Source organism: Colias croceus, chromosome 23 (genome assembly GCF_905220415.1).
Source record: "Colias croceus chromosome 23, ilColCroc2.1".
NCBI lineage: Eukaryota > Metazoa > Arthropoda > Insecta > Lepidoptera > Pieridae > Colias > Colias croceus.
The window spans coordinates 7,017,845-7,044,523 of NC_059559.1; the positions used below are offsets into that span (position 1 = coordinate 7,017,845).

Below are 26,679 nucleotides of genomic sequence, written 5' to 3' on the forward strand. Positions count from 1 at the left end.
GTTTGCGAACTTATAAGTACTTAGTTATTTAATTAAGAAATTATATAATTGACTTTACGAACATATACTTACCTTAACCGTTATCTTAAATAAGAAATGCCGATCGCTGAGCGTAGTCAGAAAAATAAAATATTGTGATGTAAAAACAACTAGAGTTAAAAATAATTCAACTCGTGAAAAAAATAAAACAAAAATACCATTGAGATATACATATGGAGACGACACCGCCTACATCACTTGTGTTCCGCTCAACATACGCCATATGGCGTAACTGCACGCTCATTTTTTATTTGTTTTAAAGTGAAACGCATCCAATAAGCCTTCGTGTGTGTTACGATATTGCACAAATAATACGGAAAAGTGCAAAGGAATAACTTTCATCGGTAGGTACCTAACTAGATAATAATTTTTAAAACTTAGAGCAAAAAAATGGCGCACAGATATTGCTCGTGGTGTCTCCTCCATACGTAGTATTATTATCTCAATGAAAAATACGCAGTTTTCTTATACGTCATTTTACACGATATAAATACCAAATACCTAATAATTAGAATTGTTACCAGTTATTATTCTGTGATTATAGGTAATGTTTAAGTTTTTTTTTTTGTAATCTGTGAAAGAATAAATAAGAAATTCGACTCGACGTAACTTACTTACTAGGCTTCAAAAAAAATTAAGATTTTATCAAACTATTTTTTTAGTTATCATTTAGAAACACATATAAAAATAATCCTCATCATTATCTATGACTAGCTGTGCCCTGCGGTTTTACCCGCATTGCTCCGCTTCTGTTGGTCTTAACGTGTTAAAATATAGCCTATATAACCTTCCTCGATGAATGGGCTATCTAACACCGATGATAATATATAAACATTCAAATCGGACCAGTAGTTCTTGAGATTAGCGCGTTCAAACAAACAAACTCTTCAGCTTTATAATATTAAGTATAGATATTTATAGAGAAATTTAATCGTAAAAATTACGTATAAAACATAACAAAAAAAGAAACCTTTGCCTAACATTTACATTCTCAGGCTTACAATAATTCTTATTTACGTGGTTTTATAAATAATATCCCATCGAATGGGTCCTAGCGTTTTTGTAGTAATCGAAATATTCTTGCGGTGAACGGGCGTGCTTTTTGACAACGTCATCTAGTTGCATCTGGTCACCCCAGTCCGCCTGTAATAATTAAAAAATAATTATTATTATAAACTATAACTTAGTAGGGTTACTATCTATAATCCCGAGGCTCTTTCTTTTATTTATGTCACGTTCGATTATTTATCTACGAGATCACAATTTTTCGATAGATACTCTCGTGAGTTAGATTTAATTATATCAAGGGATTTACAATCTTACGACAGTATACTTATACAAAATATAGATAATACAAATTTAATTAAATAGCGCTACTTATTATAAAACAAAGTCACTTTCTCTGTCCCTATGTCCCTTTGTATGCTTTTAAATCTTTCGAACTACGCAACGGATTTTGATGCGGTTTTTAATAGATAGAGTGATTCAAGAGGAAGGTTTTATAGATAGATAGATAGATAGATAGATAGAAACATTTATTTAGTATATAATTTATAAGGTTTGGGTCAAAGCGGGCGAAGCCGCAGGCGGTAAGATATACCCGGCGCGGCCTAAGATGATCCCTATGACACTGACAGTTATTCTCAAGAGACAAACTTGTAATGGCGTCACCATTAAATTAGAAACGTATTGGAGGCGTCTAAAAATGGCATTTATTAATTTTTACGTAGCTTTATGCCATTACAATGATATTCCGTTGGCATTATAACAATTCTTAACATTTACGAGAAATTATAACAATCTGACTTTACGTTTACGTCCTTCAAAACTTACATCGTTGGCATTTATCGACTAGTGCGGAAAGTATCGATAAACAAATTTCGATAATGGAAACGAGTTCACATTTTTTCCATGCTTAAGCTATAGTTCATTCACTATTGAATGGAACAGAAGATCGCAGCATAATTATTTAATTAATTTCCGTTCGCGTTAATTTACTTACCTATGATAATATAAGTTTTAGAAAAATTAAATGGGGGATTCCATTTTCATGATAAAATAATATACACTGTGTTAAACGGGTTAAAAATTACGAGAAAATGATAAGGTGCATTTTTATGTTTTGGAAAACTTTCGTTTTACTTACCGTTTCGTTTACATAATAGACGTTAAAAATTCATTTTATAATATTTGTAAAAACATGTTTACCGACGTGGCTGAATGCAAACCACGCCTTTGCCTATAAAATAGTAAAGTATCGACACGATCCATCATACGAGCAATCACTAAGACGAACTGTCATAGGGATCATCTTAGGCCGCGCCGGGTATAGTTATTTATAAATTTAAAAACAGATATATAATGCATCTGCCTCTTACCTCACTAGGGGACATGGTACTTCATAAATTTTTATTATTATTTTATAATTAGCCAGCAAATTGTTAAACCAACTGTTAAAAAGTAAAGAACAAGCAAATAACACGGATTCATTCACATATTTACATACTAACTTTCCGCCCGCGGCTTTGCCTGCGTTTTCAAAGAAGAGCCGCGATTCCTGTTCCCGTGGGATTTCCGGGATAAAACCTATCCTATGTGTTAATCCAAGTTACCCTCTATATGTGTGCTAAATTTCATTGTAATCGGTTCAGTAGTTTTTACGTGAAAGAGTAACAAACATCCATACATCCATACTTACAAACTTTCGCCTTTATAATATACATATATTAAGAATTTTAAGATATTTATTTATTTATTTATTTAAGATATTAAGATAAGATAACCTTCTTCGATAAATGAGCTATCTAACACCGAAAGAATTTTTCAAATCGGACCAGTAGTTCCCGAGATTAGCGCGTTCAAACAAACTCTTCAGCTTTATAATATTAGTATAGATTTATTATGAGACGAATAAAATATATCTTTCAACTCACAAAATTGGGGAACAGATGCCGTTTGTCATCAAACTTCTTCTCACTGATCACTCTCATGAGGTACAGTCTCTCCACCCAGGGCCAGATCATGTAGTCCAACATGCCTGGTCTGCTCCCGCCGAAGTAGTTTGTACCTTAAATGTGCAGAGGTAAGATGTATTTTTGCATAAATAATAATCTAATATATAAAATTCTCGTGTCACAGTTTTCGTTGCCATACTCCTCCGAAACGGCTGGACCGATTCTCATGAAAAATTTCTGTGCATAACGGGTAAGTCTGAGAATAGGCCAACATCTATTTTTCATATGTACCACGGGCGAAGCCGGGGCGGACCACTAGTAACCTAAGCTTTCGCTTGTGTTATGGAAACCAGATGGCTGATAAGCATACATAATTATGTAATTTTAAATAAATACTTATATAGACAATCAACACCCAGACACAGAGCAAAAATCTATGTTCATCACACAAATATTTGCTCCGGGTGGGAATCGAACCCACGACCTCTGGCTTGGAAGGCAGGGTCACTTCCAACTAAGCCAAAGATGGTAGAATGTTGTTTTGGTGAAACTCAAGAAAATTTAAATAAAATGAATGAGGAAAATACTAGTAAATCGTTACTGGAGTACAATTATTATCTTGATTGTATGGGAATATTCATGTTTTTCTTTTTTGTCTTAAATTAATAGTTTACTATTTTATAACGTAGAAAAAAATATTAATGGGCTTCAAAATACTCTAGATATTTTTAAAAATGAAATTTAAAACTTTTAAAAAATGTAAGCAGTTCAAACGCCGCCATTGTGCGCGCGCTTTGCGTGACGTCACATGACACGTCCAGTGGGTGTTTACCTTGTGTTTACTATGGAGTATGGAGTGATGATTCATACAATGTCGTGTCAAATGACGTCACATTTCGTTCGACCAGTGGTGGCGCGTTCTGGCAGTTTGAATTTCGCTCACTTATTTTGCACTTTTTGAATATTATTTTAGGGGTTTAAATAAAAAGTAAATAAAAAAAATCCTTTTCATTATAATATTACGATAATAAGTATTCGAGAAAAAAATATTTTAGGCCATTTAAAATTTTATGCATATTCCCTATATTATATTGTTCCCTTGTGTCAATCCACATTACCTCTGTGCCAAATTTCATGAAAATCGGTTCAACATTTTTTTGCGTGAAGGAGTAACAAACAAGCAAACAAACATATAATATTTCGCATGTATTATAGATTAAAATTTTACCTCTTGACGCTAATTCCTTTTCGAACACATCCAAAGTATGTAAAATTTGTTCACTGCCAAATACAAAGTTTGTATCGAAGCATTCCAAGCTGCCTTTGATCAACTGAAAATAACGGATAATCAGTAAATGGAGTAATCAATCAGTAAATATACAAATCTTGAGAACGGCTGAACCGATTTCGTTAATTATTTTTTCACTAGCTGTGCCGCGCGGTTTCACCCTCGTGGCTCCGCTCCTGTTGGTCTTAGCGTGATAATATATAGCCTATATTACTCGTGGATAATGTAGCTTTCGAATGGTGAAAGAATATAAAATCGGTCCAGTAGTTTATGAGCCTATTCATTACAATCAAACAAACAAACAAAGTTTTCCTCTTTATAATATTAGTGTAGATAATATCCCTTGAAGTACGAGGATTGTTCTTATGCTTATTATAAATAGCAAAATTTCATAAGTTTGCACATTGCATCATTGTGAAAATATCACAAGTTTCTGTCCTTATTCACCTTACGAAGCTGTACAAATACAAAATTAATATGTTATTAGCACAAATAATATAATAATTATAGTATAGCAATTGTCTGCATCAATATAACTGCAATGTCAACTATTAAAAATTATTCCGCTCTGAGGAATTTACATTATGGCCGGTTTTATGAAAACGAATGCAAAAATTAACTTAGTGTACCTTTCGTAATTAACTAAGATTTAAGTAATATGAATGAGATAGATAAGAAGAAATGAATATCATTTAGTATCTATTTCAAAAGCCGATCCTGAGTCTTGGTAAAGACTAAAGAGGTCACTCGAAAGAAAAGGGTACCTAGGGTACCTTTTGTAATAAAAAAAATAAAAGAATAAGTATGAGAGGATATTGAAAATTATTATTATTAAATGTTCCGATCAACAACCGATCCCGTACCTTAGGGTACTTAGGGTACCTTTTGTAATTAACTAATATCTAAAAAGGGTGATATGACAATGAAAATACTAACCTCATTAAATCTCTCAATCAGCAGTCGATCCTGTGCCTTGGTGAAGGGGTCGCTCGAGTGCAGAGGGTACCTAGGGTACCTTTCGTCAAGATAATCACAGATAACCACACTTTCGAATATGTATTTGTCCCCTTGGTCTGTGGGTACTTCGAGAACTGGTATTTTGTCTGAAATATATAAGAACAAAAATAAAATATATTATTTTTTTAAATTGAAGATCTTGAACGAGTTAATCTGAGGAACAACTATCTTCAGGTTCGTAAGGAAAAAATTTGTCAGATTAGTTGGTCCATCCATAGGTGGTAAATTATTATTTTCTGTATTTTTACGATGCATGAGCATTATTAAAAGAAGACTTATTGAATAAATAACTGTTTTGAGATTGTTCGAGTTTATGGAGAGCTATAGATGAATATAATATCACGGTTCGACCAATACGAGCGGAGTTTCAATCTACACTTATATTATAAAGAGGAAAACTTTGTTTGATTGTAATGAATAGGCTCATTAACTACTGGACCGATTTTTATGAAATTTGGCACAATCTTTAGACCCTGAGAAAGAACAAAGGCTACTTTTTATTGCGAAATATGTACCTAGGGCGAAGCCGGGGCGGACCGCTAGTAAAAAAATAAAATAATTTATTGTTAGACGTAACTTTTGATTTAATATTTTTATGGATGAATAGTAAGTCTTGCATTCGTACGAATCGTAGGGGCTCGGACGTTGTTTGTACGACGTTTGACCACCCTCACTTTGTTAATAGTCGGTGACTTGCTGTGATTTGTTACATATTACATTCAAATTAATATTCAGCCCAGCCCCTGTGTAATTTCTAAAATTATTTTTATATTCCATGTAAGTATATTCACATAAAAATTCTCTATTTATATTAGTTACTTGGAAAAATTATGTTGATAAGAATGGTGTTGATCAAAAACTAAAATAATAGCACAGTTGACAGATATATACTACGTACATAATTATAGGTTACATACTTTACTTTTTTACTTGCAATAATTGTTTTTTAAATACAACTCAATCATTACCTTTAAAATACTCACATCGTCTGTTATTTGCCTTGAACCACTCCGGAAGCCTCAAGGGGTCCAGTTTATAGACCTCGTACTTTGCCTTCTTAGCCTCTAGGATGAGCAGAACTCTGTGTCCGTAGGGGTTCATATCAACATGATATAAACGCAGTTTGTCTGATGGAAGAGCTGGTGGGGGGAGGGGGCCTGGAATACAGATAATAAATAATAACTATCTATTTAATTATTTATGTATTTATAAAAAAGGTTTTTTGAAGTTATACTTCTTTTGGCACGATGGAGAAAAATGATGAGAGTGAATTTTTACGATGCGCGCGCACACCGACACCTCAATTTAACAGCATGAAGTTAGTTCTAGGTGGTATGAAAATTAATTACTATGTTCATGTTGTATATTCTAGTATTTTTATATGTAGAACACATGTTTCGTAAGGGTACAAATAAACAGTGTGAATAAATTTGTCTGTCTGTATCTTAATAATCTTTATAGATTCGTAAACTATGCATGTGCGACTTTTAAACGGCCGTCGGCTGCTGTATGAAACTGTTAAGACACGATGTTCTATTATTTATATACGTCTTTAATATTGGATACGTCAACTAAAAATGCATGTTGTAGGTATTGTCCTATAATTGGATTAAAATCTAATCAGTTTTAAAACTGGCTTTGCATGCTAAGGCTGGTTGCAGAGCTTGACCGACCATCAGTGCGTACCGTCGGTCGGTCCTGACGATACGCATCAACAATAATTATTGTATGACTATGACACTAATGCGCATGACAATACGCGTGCGTATGGTCGGTCTAGCTATGAAACACAATATACAGATACATACAGTAAGGAAACTTCATACAAAATGTTCGAAATGGCTCCCCCCCATCAAGCGTGTTTTCGAGGGTATTGAGGGGGATCGATAGTAGCGGGTGACACATCCACAGATTTTGAATGACAAAGATACATAGTATAGAAAAAAGTTTAAAGTGATGTCATTTCACATTAAATAAATATCGATTGTTTCAGTTTGTAGCCCTTTCAATAAATATATTTGTAAATACCGTATCTGACTACAAGTTAAAAAGAGACTATTTTTTAATTTCTATAGATATGGCAGTATGACTGTATGAGTTTTAAATTATGTTGACATATTTTCTACCAAAATGATAGCTACAAATAGTACCTATTAGGAGTCCAGTCTGTTTAAAGATCGCACCTATTTTTTACGCAATCTAGAAGAGCACGAAAATATAAAAAAAAGGAAACCTTAAAAAAATCTTGTTTATGTGCTTATTTACGTAAATATTAGGGAAGAAAAAGATAGATATTATAATTATTGTATTTTTATCGATACGTGGCGTCTCCACTTTGTCAAGCACTAAGCCTGTCAAACTATTTTCTTTTTCTTCCTAAAACAAAAAGGTAGAGGTTCTATGCTCGTATAATAATAATTTTAATTTATTTTTGCATATTTTGTGTTTTTTAATTTAATTTAATTTATCGTTTTAAAAATAATTTAGTAGGTATACCTACATACAAGTATTGTAAATTCTGGTTTAAAATAATTATTGAATATATGTATAATACAAATATCAAGCATTATAAATAATTTAGGTAGGTACATTAAATAGCCTTCGGCGTCCATAACAAAACTAGATTTCGAAATATAGCACTGATAAAAACGTATTTACTTTTACAAGCTGTATTAATTCGGATTGTTTCTTCTTGTAAATTCATATTTAGGCTACACCATTTTTGTATTTTAACGGTTTTTAATCTCCAAATTACCACAAAATCAACTGTGAAAAAAAGCAAACAGAAATATACAGGCCGAATTGATAACCTTCTCCTTTATTTTTAAGTCGGTTAAATATCAAAAAGTAACAGCCCTATAGCTATACGTCATAATTTCATGGGGGGGCTTAGTTTCCTAACTGTATGTACGTAGTATATATCTGTCAACTGTGTATGAAAGGTTTTATGAATTTCCATACATATGACAAGCGCGACTGACGTAGGTACGCACTGATGGTCGGTCAAACTCTGCAACCAGCCTTAGTGTTATGTTACACTCTTAACTCTTTAAAAACATTCAAGATGACAATAAATAAACTTTTAACTAACTTTATAAGACACTGAATTACAGAATGTTGTAACTCATCAAGAGCATCATATAAGATGTCGATTTTTTAAAGTGAAAATTGTATAAGCGCGTTGACAGTAAAATTCCAAAGTGGCGTCATGGCAATACCGTCACGTCATGGATTACATGGTTAAAGTTTTGTTACGTGTGTTCTCCAACAAATAAATAAAAGACAGATGTTTATAGTAATTCATGGTACATATTTATACGATGGCTAAAATATATCAAGAGTCATTGACCTTTCTATCATCAAATATCTCACGAATTGCACAAAGTATACAAAAATAACTCAACGTATAAACTGACCTATATTTTCTATCTAAATTGTACTGACACGGTTTTTGAATGCAATTAACGGCTTATAGAATGTTCACAATTATGAAAAAATGTAATAGTCGTAATAAACAATTATTTTAACATATCTATACTACCTATACTAATATTATAAAGCTGAAGAGTTTGTTTGTTTGAACGTGCTAATCTCAGGAACTACTGTTCCGATTTGAAAAAATCTTTCGGTGTTTGATAGCCCATTTATAGAGTATAGATTCATATAGCGGCTCCTTATTTGCCTAATAAGAACTGTTGCTTTAGAAACATGGCCGCTTTTTGCAGCATGGCCGCTCATTTGATTGGCAGTCGGTAAAAATACTAAAAATACAATAAGAGTAGGTAAAAATAATAATATCATCTATATTCTATACTAATATTATAAAGAGGAAAGGTTTATAATTATGTATGTATGTTTGTATGGTTTTCACGCATAAACTACTGGACCGATTTCAAAAATTCTTTCACCATTAGAAAGCTGCATCTTCACTGAGCAAAATAGGCTAGGTTTTATCCCGGAAATTCTAAGTGAACGGGAACTATGCGGGTTTTTCTTTGAAAACGCGGGCGAAGCCGCGGGCGGAAAGCTAGTATTTACATAAGAATAGTTAACAATCTAGGCTGTTTGTTCTGCATTCAATGTTATCAAAGTGAAATGTGTTACCGTAATTCATTATCGCGATAAAGAGAACAATAAAATACTTGTTGTACATGCGACGTTGTTCATCTTTACTTGTTATTGTAAAGCTGAAGAGTTTGTTTGTTTGAACGCGCTAATCTCAGGAACTACTGGTCCGATTTGAAAATTCTTTCGTTGTTAGATAGCCCATTTATCGAGGAAGGCTATAAGCTATATATCATCACGCTAAGACCAACAGGAGCGGAGCACTGCGGGAAAAACTGCGGGACACAGTATAACAAATACCTACTACCTATGTAGTAATTTGTGATAATATGTAGGTATAACATCTCTAGAGTCTAGTAATATTGTTTGAAGAGATAGGTAATCCTTACTTATTTTTTATAGATATGTAAGTAAGTATTTCCTAAATTAAATTATGCATATTGCATAAAAACACTGCGATTTCTACGACTTAATCCTTAAATCTAATATAATAGGTACTTAAAATAAATTAACATATTATTTAGAATAGTATTAAAACTGTTTATTGTACTATAAAAATAACTGCGTTAAAAACAACCGACTTCAAAAACGGAAAAGTAAGAAATAAAAAAGATTTGATATTATTAATTACTACATATTATTTTTATGTGCTATTTACTAAAAAGGTTTGATGTCGGTGCATGGGCTTAATACTAAGTGCTTAGTGTTTGGCACCGACTTCAAACCTATTTAATAAATAGCACATAAAAATAATATGTAGTAATTAATAATATCAAATCTTTTTTATTTCTTACTTTTCCGTTTTTGAAGTCGGTTGTTTTTAACGCAGTTATTTTTATTTAATACTTTTTAGTGTATTTTTCAACACGAATCAAACGAGCCCAAACTCGATAAAGTTGAGTCAATATATTACTGAGTTCCTATGGCCACCTTCCGATTCCATCATCAGATCAGCTCCATGTCATGATAATGTTTCATCGCTATCCAATTTACATTCGTATACAAAATTTCAGCTTAATCGGTTATTGGGAAGTGAATCAAAGTTACTTGCTACATTGAAATTAAGTCATCGAGTACAGACAAAAATGCTCATAAAATAAAAACTACTAGGCCTAGCCGAATAAAATTTTTATGGGACCAATTCGACACCATTCCGCATCGAACAAAAAAAGAATCACGTAAATCGGTTCAGAAACCTCGGAGTAATCGGTGTACATACATAAAAAAAAAAAAAAAAAAAAAAAAAATATACCGGCCGAATTGATAACCTCCTCCTTTTTTTTGAAGTCGGTTAATAATCAGTGAGTCATGAGGTATGACGTAATAAGTACGTAGTACATTTTAACCAACATACAAATATTATAGGTATGTATATGTATAAAAGTACGTACAATCGTCTGTCCCTACCCTTTATTTCTCTTTTTTGTTTTTTTTGGTAACTAGGTAGGTATTCGGGTGCTATGGTAACCATCATGTTAATAAATTCTAATAAATACCTACTAATACTTATAACAAGTATGTTAAAAAACCGGCTAAGGGCGAGCCGGACTCGACAACGAAGGGTTCCGTATATGTCCCTTGATATTTACTTTTTTTTAATTATCAGTATTTGTTGTTATAGCGGCTACGGAAATACATCATTTGTGAAAATTTCAGCTTTCTAGCTATCACGGTTTATGAGATACAGCCTGGAGACAGACAGACAGACAATGAAGTCTCAGTAATAGGGTCCCGTTTTACCCTTTCGGTACGGAAACTTAAAACATACACGGTCCGATGCAGAATATTATATTTTTCTTTTAAATTACACTAGCTTACCGCCCGCGGCTTCGCCCGCTTTGTCTAAAACCTAATAAATTATATACCAAAAACCTTCCTCTTGAATCACTCTATCTATTAAAAAAACCGCATCAAAATCCGTTGCGTAGTTTTAAAGATTTAAGCATACAAAGGGACATAGGGACAGAGAAAGCGACTTTGTTTTATACTATGTAGTGATAATGTACCTACTTAAGTAGTTATAGGTACATCATGTAATTTAAAAGAAAACATTTATGTTCATCACACAAATATTTGCCTCGGATGGGAAAATATTAGTGTGATGAAAAAATTAATTTTACTTCAGACATACCTATTATTCTAAAACCATTACTCTGTCTGTCACAGTTGGCTAAAATATCGGGTCGCTAGTTTAACCAAGAAAGCGTGACAGACAGAACTACATAATATAATTCTTCATATTACTTTCATTTATGACTTTAACTCGTTATTACACATCCATTTATTGTTTTCTGACCAATGACCTATTATACTAGTAGACGCGGCATACGCCAACATCATTGCACTAAAAAACAGCGTAATTAATACATACCTACTTACTAACGCATTATCACCAATACAGTTGTTCTCTCTTTCACTCTCACGCACGAGACATAATACATGTCTCACTCATGTACTTCGTAATAACAACTGCCGATTAAAATACGAAAAGAACGTCCAGCCACGACGCTGAATGGTGCGTGACTAAGTGAAACTCGGGCACTTACCTGAGTTTTTTCTTGCCAAAATAGAGAGCGGGTAACGTATCTAGCCTTTTATATATCATAGTTTCTGACTAGGTTTCTACACGCCGCGGCCGCTTCGCCCGCGTAGTCAAAGAAAATCCTGCATAACTACCGTTCCCGGGATAAATCCTCCTCATAAATAATGTCCTATATCAGGTCTCAAGCTATCTAATTGCAAGGCCGATTTTTACCTATTTAATTTATTTTCGGCATAAAAATTAATCTATTAAATACTTACAAAAAAAAAAATCGCATCGATTCGAATCGAATTCGCATTCGAATTCACTTTATGGCAAACGAATATTTTACATACAAGTTGCACCGTGCACGCCCGGATCCAGCCGGTCGCTTTTTCGTAGTTTTTCAAAATGTTAATACGTAAGGTAAAGCACCCAATGCTCGACAACGCACCATTGTTCGACACTAAAAAACTAAACTCAAAAAAATAACACTATTAAACGTTTTTCGAACGCACCAAAGCTTTGAGCCATAGACAACTGTCACTAACTAGTCATTGTGGATGACATTTCCTACATTCGGCCATTTTGTACAAAATGGTGAAGGTGTAAATATCGACCGGCGGACAACTCTTTCGGAAATCCAGTTTTACTAGCGGAATCCTTAAGGAGGTGAGTAGCAAATATTGCACATAACTTATGTTTGGTTTGATTTACCGAGATTGATAATTATTTATTTGATTGGAGATGAAATTCAATACCTTTTAGTAGGTTTTTAGTAATGAGAGGTTAAGTTGAGATGCCAAAACACGCTTGTCGATCATTGGATATTTTTTCATCGCATTTTCTAATTATCGACAAATGTCGAAATATAAATTTTTCATAATATAAGCAGCTTGATTTGTAATTTAGCTAAGTGTTTCAAGCACTTTATAAAAAAACATCTTCCATCTAGATTGTCAAACTGTTTCCAATGATCGACAACCGTGTCGATGATTGGGTATACCATACAATCCAATAATCGACATAAGTTTTTTTTTGACAGAAATGGCGCCTAAAAAAAATTACACGCCTGCACAAATGGCTCAGGCTATAGAAGCGGTCGAAAAGCGAAAAAATTACAACTGCAGCAAATAAGTATGGTGTGCCCAGGATTACCCTATATGACAAAATTTCGGGTAAAACTCCAGTCGAGTATTCTATGGGTCCTAGTACCTACCTATTTGTCTACAGAAGCAGAAAACCTTTTAGAAAAATGGGTAATTGACATGGCGGGAAAACACATTCCCATTACAAGAGACGAATTGCTTGACAGTGTGCAACGCATTATTATGGACCAGAAGATAAAAACGCCTTTTACTGACGATAGGCCAGGCAAGAAATGGTATAATCTTTTTCTAAAAAGACATCCTGCTTTTTCTGAGCGAACACCACAAAATTTAACAACGGCGCGAGATGCAGTAACGGAAGAAAATATAAAAAAATGGTTTAAAGAAGTTGAATCATATATACAAGAAAACGATCTAAAAGAAGCTTCGGAAGACCCTCAAAGAATTTTTAATACGGACGAGAGCGCCTTCTATTTGTCCCCTAAAGCCGGGAAAGTTCTTGCAAGAAAAGGTGACAAACATGTCTACCGATCATCTGGAGACGATAAGGACAATTTGACAGTGTTGATTACGGGGAATGCAGCTAGACAATTGGCACCCACCATGGTAGTGTATGTGTCGTGGCCATATCGTAGATTTGCTCATTTCATGAAATGGCCAATTTAGTTTGGCCAGATCGTTAAATCGTCAACGTTTCACGATTTGGTCATCCACATTTGGCCAGATCGTCGATCTGGCCAAACGTGGATGGCCATTTCACGAAATGCGACCATTTTTGTTTCTTTTTTAAAAAGCGATTCGCATCTGGCACTCGCCGGCCGCTGCCGCGGCACGCTCGCTTTACTCGCTCGGCTCGTGCGTTGTTTATTAAAGTCTAACCTAACCTATATTTTATACGATCTGGCCAAATGCCGATGACCAAATCGTGAAACGTTGACGATTTAACGATCTGATCAAACTATGTTGGCCATTTCATGAAATGAGCAAATCTACGATATAGCCACATATGCTTATGAGAGAGTTCCATCTGCAATTTCATCTCCGTTTCCAAAAGAATGGTCAATTGGACGCACAGCAAGTAATAGAGAGAGATAGAGAGAATAAGTAATGATTGTAGTGCCATTGTTTTTTATTTTATGATAATTTAAAACAGTAATAAAAGACTGATTGAGACTTAAAAAGACTCAGACCTATAAGTTGATTAATAATAAAATACAGTTTTTATTCTTATAATTATTTTTTTATTTAACTTTTTACCTGCATGAACTGTTGATCATTGGATGACGATTAATAGAACTGTTGATTACTAGATGTCGGTCATTGGAACATGTTGATTACCGGGTGTCGATAAATGGATTTCTGCAGTCGAAGACTGGACCGAAAATAACATTTTTTTATTTTGAAATATCTCTTTATTTTTAAATACTTTACTTGTTTTTAATACAAAATATTATGCAAAGATACCCAAATTGTCTGCCAAAGCAACAAAGAATCATAAAATACCAACAAGAAACTAAATATTAATAAAAACGCTGTAAGAACCCCTTAAAGTGTCGATGATTGGGTGCTTTACCTTAGGTAGTACCTATAAATCCAATGATAAATCCAAATGAATGAACCAATATCACAGAATAATAAATAATAGCTAGCTAGATATACCTACGGAGTGTACCTAAATAACACGACTTACTTTAATACAATACCTAGTTATATTTTATAGACAACGATTATAATATTATTTTTTCATTATACCTATTGATATGCAAATACAATAAGATTAAATTTTATCAGTCCAGATACCGCATTTATCTAGTGAAAGTATTTTTAATTGATTTATCATAGTTTAAATATGAATGAGTTATTAATACAACAAAATAATTAATAAAAACAGATATCGTATTGTTATAATAATAATTCTATCAGCAAATATTTTAAAATTTTAAAATTCAACTGAAATACTACAAATTAGTAAGTATAATTATGGTATAATTTGTGTTTTCTCAAAAATTTGCCTAGTTTTTTTTTTATAAAATACAGTTTAATGTTACCCTAAAATATATTATATAAACTAACTATATTCCATATCAGTTAAACACGAACTTAACGACCGTGACATAGTTAAGGAAGAGTAATCGATTGTCACTTGCATTTACGAAACACTTGCATTTAAAATGACATCATAAACAGCTGTTTGGTAACCTAAGTAGGTACTCATAACCTTGGCGATTTTAATCCATTGTTTGATCTGATTTTTAAACGTAAATGCTTTTTCTTTGCTCCTTAAAAGTAAAAAAAAAATTACGTCAAGTAGCCATGTACCTACGGTTATTTTTTTTTATTTACAGGCAGTGGTCATCAACACAGTTTGAATTTAAATATTTTTATGCTATTTGAAATATGAAATGTTAAAAGGTCACTTACCGGCTGTTTTAAACTGATAATGCGACATTTTTCACTTATTTCTTATAGAAATGCACGAGTAAATACAATTTTCTTCCGAAGTGCTTGAACGTACCGGTTCAAATGTGGAAATAGGTACGTCACATTTAAAATAAGCTAGAATGACATCATTGTCGACCTGGATTATAGAGAACCCGACCAATTTTAGGTGACATAAACATTCTGTATGACGTTGTGATACTGGAGAACTTTTTGATTTAGCCGTATTATGTGTATAAGGTCGAGGATCGCGCGCATGTGTACGCTTTAGTTAATTTTTTATTGACTTACCTACATTGCGATATGCGATAGTATTCCAATTCAATCTGTATTTTGAATAATTTTATCTATGTAACTGCTTCTCATTAATAATATATTATTCATGAAAATGCAATAAAAATTGGAAACAGTGCCTAGGTAGGTACTTACCTACCAAAATGTGTTTAGGTGTGGTATATAGGTATGTAAATAAATTATTTTAAAGGTATCAACGGATGTAAATTTTTAGTTAAGCTGTCATTTAGGTATTTATTTGAATATAAATTTAATAGATATTTCAACTTAAATAAAAATGCAATTATTCATGTGATTCATTCATACAATTAATATATTATATATGAACGTAGACTGAGAAACTAATAGACAAAGGTACTCTGTAACCGCGACTGAGACAAAGATAGTTTGTCAATGTGTGTCAATGTATAAGTTGAATGTTGCCACAGTATCCGAGCTCCCGGATGTTTTGGAAAGGGTAAATATTTTTAGGAGCAATTAAATAAAACCAGTTATGAGATTTTTCTTTTGTCTTTATAATCAATTTAGTAGATACAAAAAATATAAGCAGATTAATTATTGATGACGAAACACATTTCTTACTTTTTCATTGGCTTGTTCATATTTTACAATATTTTGTGAGAATCCAATCTTTTCTACCACTTCGATCCATTAATTACGTAGGTCTGGATCATCTGGAAACAAATCGATAAACATAGGTTAATAATAATTAATGCTCGCAGGTAGTTCAGGTTCTCTAAAATTATAAGTGTAATTTTATGTCAATCACAATTATTACTATGAGAAATAATAAATTAAAATATGTTTTCGATGCCGAAGTCTTCCCGAAACACTGGGTTAGTATGGGATTTCATATTCATTTACTTTCGAGTTTCGCCATATTGTCAAATCAATATTTTTTTATTGATGATCGGGGTATTATTTTTCCCGACACTGGCAACACTTACTTGTTGATGTTTATAGGTTATTGAATGTAAAAATCGATATTACGCTAATATTTTCCTTGTTTTAACGCGACTTGTTGTTACTTTAGGCTAAAGTATAAATAATCATCACTGAGAAACTATAAATAAGGACAATAAAGTCGTACTTACGCGTGAAAAGACACACCGGCAATTTTCTTCTCACTATCGCTTATACTTGCAATAACACGACAACGCACCATTCTATTTACTTCGATGTCTATATTAAGATAATTTCACCGTCTTTTCAATGTACTCGTATCGATTTTTTACTAAATAATATCCAAAATTCGAACACCAAGCACGATGAAGGCACGAACTGTCAAAGTTTGTTTCGCAACTCAAGTTGCGGATCTTGAAAAACAGGTTACACAATAAGGGACAAAAAATTGGGTATTTGTGTCTTTGTCTTATGCATTTGTTATGGTATTTTCGCTCTCTTTCTTGTGTAAGTGAGAAAGGTATCGTCATTGGGTCTATTAGTTACTCTGTCTACGATTATAGGTAAACCAGAATCTGATGGCAATTAGGGAAATCAAAATTTTAAGTGTGCAACCCTAGGGAAAATGGACTGAACGATCTTGATACTGCTTATTTTTTAGTTTGTTCTCAATATCATTAGTCACATTACATAAGTGGACAATACTGTACTTAATAATGAGATATCCACTTAATATTATGTAGGTACATACTTACATGTATAATATACAATTATACATATTACTTTTATACAGGTATTATACATATTATTATATTTTACACATACCTATATTTGTATGTTCATTATCATTATGCCATGTGAAAATATCGATGTTATATCGATAGAAAACTAGACTGCTTATAATTTTTTATAAAATAAAATAAAAGTAAAATAAAACTATGTTTATTTTCGTAAGTATTAACAGATACACACATTATAAAATTGACTTGGACAGCTTGGACTTGACGAATAGCCGAATTGGAAACTCCTGTAATAAGTTTTCATAAAATAATATTCCAATCAACAAACAATATTATAGTTACCTACATATAATATTTTTTAATTAAAAGTATCAAAGCGGGTAAGTCCAATTTACCAATGAAATCTTCTAAATTGAAAATTGTGATGTGTTTGACCCTTCTTCATCAAATATTTTTCTATACACATTATAAACAACACCTCTTGCTTGTGATCACAGCGGCTTTTTCGACATTTTCGAAGATTTTTTAGACAAAATCCTAAAAATTATTTATCAACTGCAAAATAGACAAATAATTTGACAACCAATTTGATAGTTGTCAAATAAGTTGCCACATGAAAATCTTTTATTTCTTAAATATAAATATGCCATCAGATTCTGGTAGACCTATATGAACGATACGTTTCAAAATGTTACCAGCAAAAAATAATGACAATAACAAGGGAAATTATCACACGCAATTGTTTAAAAAGTCGTATAAATTTAACCGACATCAAAGACATAAAATATGTAATTTAGTGTTTTAATTTTAAATGGGATAGGGGATATATTGTCATGTACACAAATACACACATACACTGTATACAATTTTCTTCAATACAACGGAAACTTTGTGTATAGATAAAAAAATTAATTTGCGTATTCACAGTTTATATTTTAACGTGTTGATCGCATTGCGTCGTTTTGAAAATCTCTAAAAATTATCACGACATTTGAAGTAAATGATAAATTTGAAAACATTATGGGGCAACACCAAATCCACAAAAAAAATTGAGCTGTCAAATGTCATGTCACTGTCAAGTTAAGTTTGACATATCGGCGATATCGAATTTTTTCATTGCGTGTAAACACCAACAACTTTCCTAAATATTGTTTATTTATTATTGGAATTGCCGCTAGATGTGCAAGAGAATGGTTAATTCATGAGAATACAAGCCAGCCGTAACACGATGTTACGATTAAGTTTTATTGGCTGGTTGAAACTTTAAAATAAGTGGTCAAACGAGTCAGGTAAGTACTAAATACGTATTTTATGACACAAATGTCCTTCACCCCGCCGATTTTTCGTTTATTTACGCGAAAAAAGAAAAAGGGCTGTGCGATATTCCATCTATAGGCGAATTTGTATCGGTCCCATTAAATTTTATTGGTTTGTAACTTTGCAAAGTAAAATCACACTAATTTGCAATAATTTTAGTTATGAAAAATTCACTTACATATAGGATTTGCAACTAAGTTATATTGAGAAAGGAATGACTATAATAATTCAATTTCTTAAAGAGGTATAAAGTTCTCATGTTAAATGATAATAATTTCATGTAATACGAAAGCATAATTTCATCTCCGTTCCGTTTTTATAATATGAATTAAAAAAAAATATGCGTATCTATACTAATATTATAAAGCTGAAGAGTTTGTTTGTTTGAGTGTCCTAATCTCAGGAACTATTGGACCAATTTGAAAAAATCTTTCAGTGTTAGATAGCCCATCCAGGAAAGTTGTAGGCTATATATCATCTTGCTAAGACCAACAGGAGCGGAGCACAGCTAGCTCTGTATACAATTCTCGATATATAATTGATCTATTTTAGCCAAAGCGGACAAACCTATGGACGGAAAGTTAGTAATTAATAGATATTTAATGATTTCAACATTCTCTCTTTTAGATGATGGAAGACGTTGAACCAGAGCCGACTGAGCTGGTGGAACTTGAAGGTATGCCCGAGGAGGTGATCGTCAAGTGCGAAGTGATTGAAATATCTGATGAGGAAGAGGTTCCAACGAAGTGAGTTGATTAAATGGTAAAGGTATATGGAAAATGGCAGCGTTTTAACGAGCACAGATGACAGAAGTAAAACTTCTTGGGCAAGATTCAAAGATACCAAAATCGTCGCCTTGCTCCATGACGTGACGGAATTGCCATGACGTAATTTTGAAATTTTACTCTCAACCCGACTAAAGAAGTTTCACTTCAATCTGTCGTAGAAAAGACTTCCTTAAATATTTTTTACATAACATTGAATATTCTGGCATTTCTATAATTTAAACGTAATATGTATATTTATATAATAACATAGGTACATATTATTAATATTAAGGCCGTGTACGCTGTCCGTGCGCTGTTTGGCTCAAATATGTGATTTTTCAAACCAGATTGTCCATCAACCACTTATCTTACAAACATATGAATTGTTAATAATTTTAGGAAATTTTATTGTCTATATAGTTAGTTAAGACTTTTTTTCAATTAATACAGTATTTGTGAATACCATCAAGATAACTGAGCCGATGATTACTTGATTTCACTTTTAGTGTCAATTTCGAAGCTAATAGAGTAAGATCCCAGAGCGATAAGACATAACTTATTATCTAAAAGATGAAACTTTAAGTTCTCAGTAGTGTCTCATGTACTTTGTATACCTGCGTGTTTGTGAAGTTTGCCCAGTGACACCTGGGCAGGTACCAGGTGAGAAAGGTGACTAAAAATAAGAGTTACTTTACTTAAATTTAGATGGCTGATTTTTAGATATCTAATATATAAAAATCAATGCCACTTTTCGTTGTAATTCCATAACTCGAGAACGGCTGAACCGATTTCGATAATTCTTTTTTTATTATATTCCTTGAAGTACGAGGATGGTTCTTATGTAGAGAAAACGTTAATATGTACCACGGGCGAAGCCGGGGCGGACCGCTAGTATTTTATAGAATATCATTCTCAAATGGTATCGCAAGTATCAGACACTTTTCATGGACCAAAACTTTTGTCAGACGCTTTAAAGCTCCACCAAAATTAAATAAACTTTACTTATTTTTTAATGTCTGATTTTTTAATATGTTATCAACATAACTATTACAAAATTATATTTAATCAGTCAGACAAATTGGAATGACCAAAAATCCACTAAACACAAAAAATATTCAGCCGTGAGTACAAACGCGAGAGCACTATATGAGCATGCGTGTCAGAGGGAAGAATGTAAATATTCCAAAAAGTACTTACTGCTTTCGATAAAATATTTCTGCATCTCTTTTCAAATAAAATGAATTTCAACATTAAGGTAATAATTAATAATTATTAAAATTAAAATAATTTATTGCATATATTCGGTAAATTATTTTTTAGCATAGAACCTCCACCTTTTTGTTTTAGGATGAAAAAGAAAATAGTGTGACAGGCTTAGTGCTTGACAAAGTGGTAAAGTCACGTATCGATAAAAATACAATAATTATAATATCTATCTTTTTCATCCCTAATAGTTATTTACGCAATTATGCACATAAATTTAAACAATATTTTTTAAGGTTTCCATTTTTTTAGATTTTTGTGCTCTTCTAGATTGCGTAAAAAATAGATGCGATCTTTAAACAGACTGGACTCCTAATAGGCTAATAGTGACTATTTGTAGCTATCATTTTGAGAGAAAATATGTCAACATAATTTAAAACTCATGCTGCCATATTATCTATAGAAATTTAAAAATAGTCTCTTTTTAACTTGTAGTCAGATACGGTATGTACAAATATATTTATTGAAAGGGCTACAAACTGAAACAATCGATATTTATTTAATGTGAATTGACATTACTTTTAACTTTTTTCTATACTACGTATCTTTGTTATTCAAAATCTGTGGATGTGTCACGCGCTACTATCGATCCCCCTCAATACCCTTAGGATACTCGTAAACACGCTTGCTTGTGCGCGTGAGCCATTTCGGACGTTTTGTATGAAGTTTCCTTACTGTATGTATCTGTATATTGTGTTACTATGGACGTCTCACTCGCTCTGAAACGCATTTCAATCTTCGAACCTTCGCTCTACACGTATCGAGTGCGTACACACGAACGATCTCAACGTTGCGAAACAGTGCACGTGTTTGTGACATTTCACATACATTCATATTCTGTATGTTCTATTTTCAATAAATTATTCTAAGATGCAACTGTAAGCATGAGCCATTTCCATTGGAACGCAATAAGTGTAAAGATCATTTAAACAGCCCGAGTCAGGGGGTAAATCGTAACGAGATTCTATGTCTGTGTTTTGAATACAATATCAAAAGTTCCACGAGGTATTTTTTGGAAAGTGGTTAAATTGCGAAATGGCTCACGCGCACAAGCAAGCGTGTTTACGAGTATCCTAATAATGCCTCCTCCACACTACTCGCGAAGTTCCTCGGCGAAGTACTCGGCCGAAGTTGACTGAAGTCCGCGGTGCTACACTACACACTCGTTCAACTTCGCGAGGAACGCATACGTTCATATTCAGAACGAACTTCAGGTAACTTCGTGCCCTTTGACTCGGGCGCAAAAACCGACAACAAACGGAAGTCGGCCGAGGCGAGGTAAAGTTGGACGAAGTAAGTCGAAGTGCCTCTCTACATTATTCTATTCGTCTAACCTCGTTCAACTTCGCGAGTAGTGTGGAGGAGGCATGGTATTGAGGGGGATCGATAGTAGCGCGTGACACATCCACAGATTTTGAATAACAAAGATACGTAGTATAGAAAAAAGTTAAAAGTAATGTCAATTCACATTAAATAAATATCGATTGTTTCAGTTTGTAGCCCTTTCAATAAATATATTTGTACATACCGTATCTGACTACAAGTTAAAAAGAGACTATTTTTAAATTTCTATAGATAATATGGCAGCATGAGTTTTAAATTATGTTGACATATTTTCTCTCAAAATGATAGCTACAAATAGTCACTATTAGCCTATTAGGAGTCCAGTCTGTTTAAAGATCGCATCTATTTTTTACGCAATCTAGAAGAGCACAAAAATCTAAAAAAATGGAAACCTTAAAAAATATTGTTTAAATTTATGTGCATAATTGCGTAAATAACTATTAGGGATGAAAAAGATAGATATTATAATTATTGTATTTTTATCGATACGTGACTTTACCACTTTGTCAAGCACTAAGCCTGTCACACTATTTTCTTTTTCATCCTAAAACAAAAAGGTGGAGGTTCTATGCTAAAAAATAATTTACCGAATATATGCAATAAATTATTTTAATTTTAATAATTATTAATTATTACCTTAATGTTGAAATTCATTTTATTTGAAAAGAGATGCAGAAATATTTTATCGAAAGCAGTAAGTACTTTTTGGAATATTTACATTCTTCCCTCTGACACGCATGCTCATATAGTGCTCTCGCGTTCGTACTCACGGCTGAATATTTTTTGTGTTTAGTGGATTTTTGGTCATTCCAATTTGTCTGACTGATTAAATATAATTTTGTAATAGTTATGTTGATAACATATTAAAAAATCAGACATTAAAAAATAAGTAAAGTTTATTTAATTTTGGTGGAGCTTTAAAGCGTCTGACAAAAGTTTTGGTCCATGAAAAGTGTCTGATACTTGCGATACCATTTGAGAATGATATTCTATAAAATATATCTAAAAATCAGCCATCTAAATTTAAGTAAAGTAACTCTTATTTTTAGTCACCTTTCTCACCTGGTACCTTCCCAGGTGTCACTGGGCAAACTTCACAAACACGCAGGTATACAAAGTACATGAGACACTACTGAGAACTTAAAGTTTCATCTTTTAGAAAATAAGCTGTTATGTCTTATCGCTCTGGGATCTTGGACTATAAAAATAGTTATCTGAAATTGCTGACAGATCTAACACACATTTTTTTTTAACTAACTGCAAAAATCCTTATTAAAATAGTTAGTTAAAAGATTTTTTTTATTTTGGACTCCTAACTTACTAAATTAAAATCCGAACAATGTGAATTTTTTTAGAAATTATAGTCGACAAAATGATTATTTTCACCAAGATATTTCACTTAGTTGAATATAATTTATACATATTGCAATAAAAGAACGTCTTACTTATAAGATTAAATTTAAAAAATCAACTAAGGTACCTCTATTATTTTTCTACAATTTTTTTTAAAGTACTATAAAACACTGCGCGCGACCCGATTAAAATCAGTCGGCAGCGAGCCTTCCCAGAGAGAGGACATGTTGCTCGGCGCTCTCCTGTGGACCTATGCTGTTCATAGTAAAAGGATAGCGCAAGCCGCGATCTATCGTAATAGATCGCGGAGATTTTGACTTGCGTTAAATTGAATAAGCCCTCTTAAGCAATCAACTACATACCCAAATAACCTCTACATAACAATGTAAATAAATAAAAGCCACATATCGAAAGTACCCTCATTTTTCGAAATCCGAAATGCACAATAACTTCTCCTTTGTCCTCAGAACAACTAAAATTCGATCTATTCCAGGAAAAAACGAAAACGCATAATCCCAAAGAACCCACAGTCTTGCAAAACGTGTGGCAAAGTTTTTCAAACGGGCTACGAGTTGAAAAAACACACACGCACACATACAGGCGAGAGACCTTATATGTGTACTACGTGCGGAAAGACATACACACAGCCAGGGCATTTGAGTATACATGTTCTATCTCATACGGGGATAAAAAACTTCAACTGCACGGAATGTGGGGCGTCTTTTTACAGAAAAGCTGACCTGGACAGGCATGAAAAGATACATACGGGTATTAAACCCTACCAATGTGATATATGCTCGAAGAGTTTTACGCAAAAGAACAATATGCTGATGCATTATAAGACGCATGTAGGTGATAAGCCGCATGAGTGCGAGGTGTGCTCCAAACGGTTTATCACGAGGAGTAAACTCGTGCTGCACTCTAAGAAGCATGATAAGGATAAAAAGAGAAAAAGTGATTTTATTAGTTGAGTAAATGTTTTGATATTTTTGTTGTGTTTTATTTGTGCGCGAGCTATCGTCAAAGTAAAGATTATTATCATTACGTCATTGTCTTCTTATATGTATCTACTAGCTGCGCTTAGAGCTAGCGCACACGAGCAACTTTGTCTCCGCAACTATTTTGTCTCTCCCATCAATTTGTATGGGGAGTTGCGTCGCTACGTGCGCGCACATTCATACTAGCCCATAGGTGGGAGAGACAAAATAGTTGCGGAGACAAAGTTGCTCGTGCGCGCTAGCTCTTAGGGATATGAAAAATAGATGTTTGTCGATTCTTAGATATTACTAGGTACACAAAATTTCATTAGTATCGGTCCAGCCGTTTTGGAGGAGTATAGTAATTAACATTGTGATTTGTGACACGAGATATATAAATGAATCGCCAAATGTTGATAAAGCTTGAGAACGGTCCAAATACGGAAATTTTTTTAAAGTTTGTACAAGTGAAGATTTTTATGGAGAGAAATCACGAAAAAGGGGTAATAGGGTAGAAAAACGTCCGCCGGGGCAGCTAGTCTATAATATAAAAATGAATCCCAAAATGTGTTGGTAAGCGCATAACTTTAGAACAGCTGAACCGATTTCTTTAATTCTTTTTTCATTATATTCCTTGAAGTACGAGGATGGTTCTTATGTAGAGAAAACGTGAATGTGTACCACGGGCGAAGCCGGGGTGGACCGCTAGTTTAATATAAAATTAGTTCCTTTAACGCAGGGCAGGGGGCGCTTTTCAAATTCCCATACATGAACTCTCAATGACGATACGAATACTTTGACTATAGTTTTCGTGCTGTGCTTGCGCCTCTGTACAGTGTACTATATACAAAATCTTCTATATATATAAAACTCAAAGGTGACTGATATAGTGATCTATCAACGCACAGCCCAAACAACTGGACGTATCGGGCTGAAATTTGGCATGCAGGTAGATGTTAGGACGTAGGCATCCGCTAAGAAAGGATTTCCCGAAATTCTTGCGGGAACGGGGAAAAACGGGGATGCACGTACAAAGTCGTGGGCGGAAGCTAGTATTACATAAAGAGTAAATACATGTGTATTGTGTACATAGCTAAACTTACAAGGAAATAAAACTAAGTTATCTATTGTTAATTTTAAAATTATTGACTTCTCTAGTATGCCCTTATTTTTATTTAGCTTATACAGAAGGAAGTATGTATTCAATACACTTAAATTTTAATCTATATCTGTATTATAAAGTTGAAGAGTTTGTTTGTTTGTTTGAACGCGCTAATACTAGGAACTACTGGTCCGATATGAAAAATTCTTTCGTTGTTAGATAGCCTATTTATCAAGGAAGGCTATATTATATCATCACGCTGAAGTGGAGCAGCGGGGAATAGCTAGTAGCAAATAAAGAGTAAATACATGTGTACTATTCATTAAAAATGTGTTGCTAGCCTAAAAAGCTCGACCGATTTGGCTATTTGCTTCCGTTTTAAGATCTTAGGAAGAGAAAACACGAAAAGGGAGCAATAGGGCAGAACATCTGCAGCTGCTGGGGCAGTTTGTACGTTCTAGTCTCTAGATATCACTACATAGCATAAAACAAAGTCGCTTTCTCTGTCCCTATGTCCCTTTGTATGCTTAAATCTTTAAAACTACGCAACGGACTTTGATGCGGTTTTTTTAAATAGATGAAGTGATTCAAGAAGATTCAAGAGGAATGTTTTATTATATAATTTATTGGGTTTTAGACAAAGCGGGCGAAGCCGCGGGCGGAAAGCTTACATAAAATGTTAAGATACTTATTATATCTATAGTCTATAGGTACTTAGTTATGTTGTAAAGCTGAAGAGTTTTCTTAAACGCGTTAATCACAGGAACAACATCAACGAACTACTTACGAGTCCGATTTGAATAATTATAATTAAGTACCTATGTATTTATTTCTGTGTTAGATATTCCATTTATCAAGGAAGGCCTATATAATGCGGGTAAAACCGCAAGGCACAGCTAGTAGATACATACATAATATTATCGTTCATGTGTCACCTACAGTTTTATAAGAATAGAGTTATCAGTATAAAGAGCCTATTGTTTCAATATTATTTATTCGTTCTCAAATTACAGACAAGGATATTGCATTAGAGAAAGCATTCATATTTATTTTTATCTGTTTGTCTCTGATACTATTTTACGTGCGGGTTGGTGTAGTGGTAAGCGGGTTACGTCAAGAGTTCCTGGGTACAATCCGTTCTACTGGAAAATATTGTTCTCAACATGGAATATTGGTAGAGATTCTTG

General features: G+C 33.3%; 2 protein-coding genes and 1 long non-coding RNA gene across 5 annotated transcripts; 2 read left to right on the forward strand and 1 right to left on the reverse strand.

Annotated features, from left to right (window-relative positions):
* Positions 1 to 850: 850 nt before the first annotated feature.
* LOC123702386 (pyrimidodiazepine synthase-like) lies at positions 851 to 15,537 on the reverse strand. Of its 2 annotated transcripts, none has more exons than XM_045650127.1 (6): positions 15,415 to 15,537; positions 6,267 to 6,455; positions 5,218 to 5,384; positions 4,222 to 4,324; positions 2,973 to 3,106; positions 851 to 1,182 (listed from the first exon to the last, which is right to left on the reverse strand). In XM_045650127.1, the coding sequence occupies exons 1-6, from the start codon at positions 15,440 to 15,442 to the stop codon at positions 1,063 to 1,065; spliced, it is 741 nt and encodes a 246-aa protein (XP_045506083.1). In that variant the 5' UTR covers positions 15,443 to 15,537; the 3' UTR covers positions 851 to 1,062. The 2 variants fall into 2 exon arrangements, with proteins under 2 accessions (XP_045506083.1, XP_045506084.1); XM_045650128.1 differs by having other exon boundaries at positions 852 to 1,182; positions 6,282 to 6,455.
* On the forward strand, positions 12,306 to 12,988 carry LOC123702388. Its single transcript, XR_006752865.1, has 2 exons — positions 12,306 to 12,556; positions 12,930 to 12,988. It is a non-coding gene; the product is annotated as an uncharacterized LOC123702388 (long non-coding RNA).
* Positions 15,538 to 18,247: 2,710 nt separating the features above from the next.
* Positions 18,248 to 24,403, forward strand: LOC123702387 (zinc finger protein 2-like). Of its 2 annotated transcripts, none has more exons than XM_045650130.1 (3): positions 18,248 to 18,658; positions 19,314 to 19,448; positions 23,907 to 24,403. In XM_045650130.1, exons 2-3 carry the CDS (start codon positions 19,411 to 19,413, stop codon positions 24,382 to 24,384), a joined length of 516 nt encoding a protein of 171 aa, XP_045506086.1. In that variant the 5' UTR covers positions 18,248 to 18,658; positions 19,314 to 19,410; the 3' UTR covers positions 24,385 to 24,403. The 2 variants fall into 2 exon arrangements, with proteins under 2 accessions (XP_045506086.1, XP_045506085.1); XM_045650129.1 differs by having other exon boundaries at positions 18,295 to 18,658; positions 19,314 to 19,432.
* The last annotated feature ends 2,276 nt before the right edge of the window (positions 24,404 to 26,679 follow it).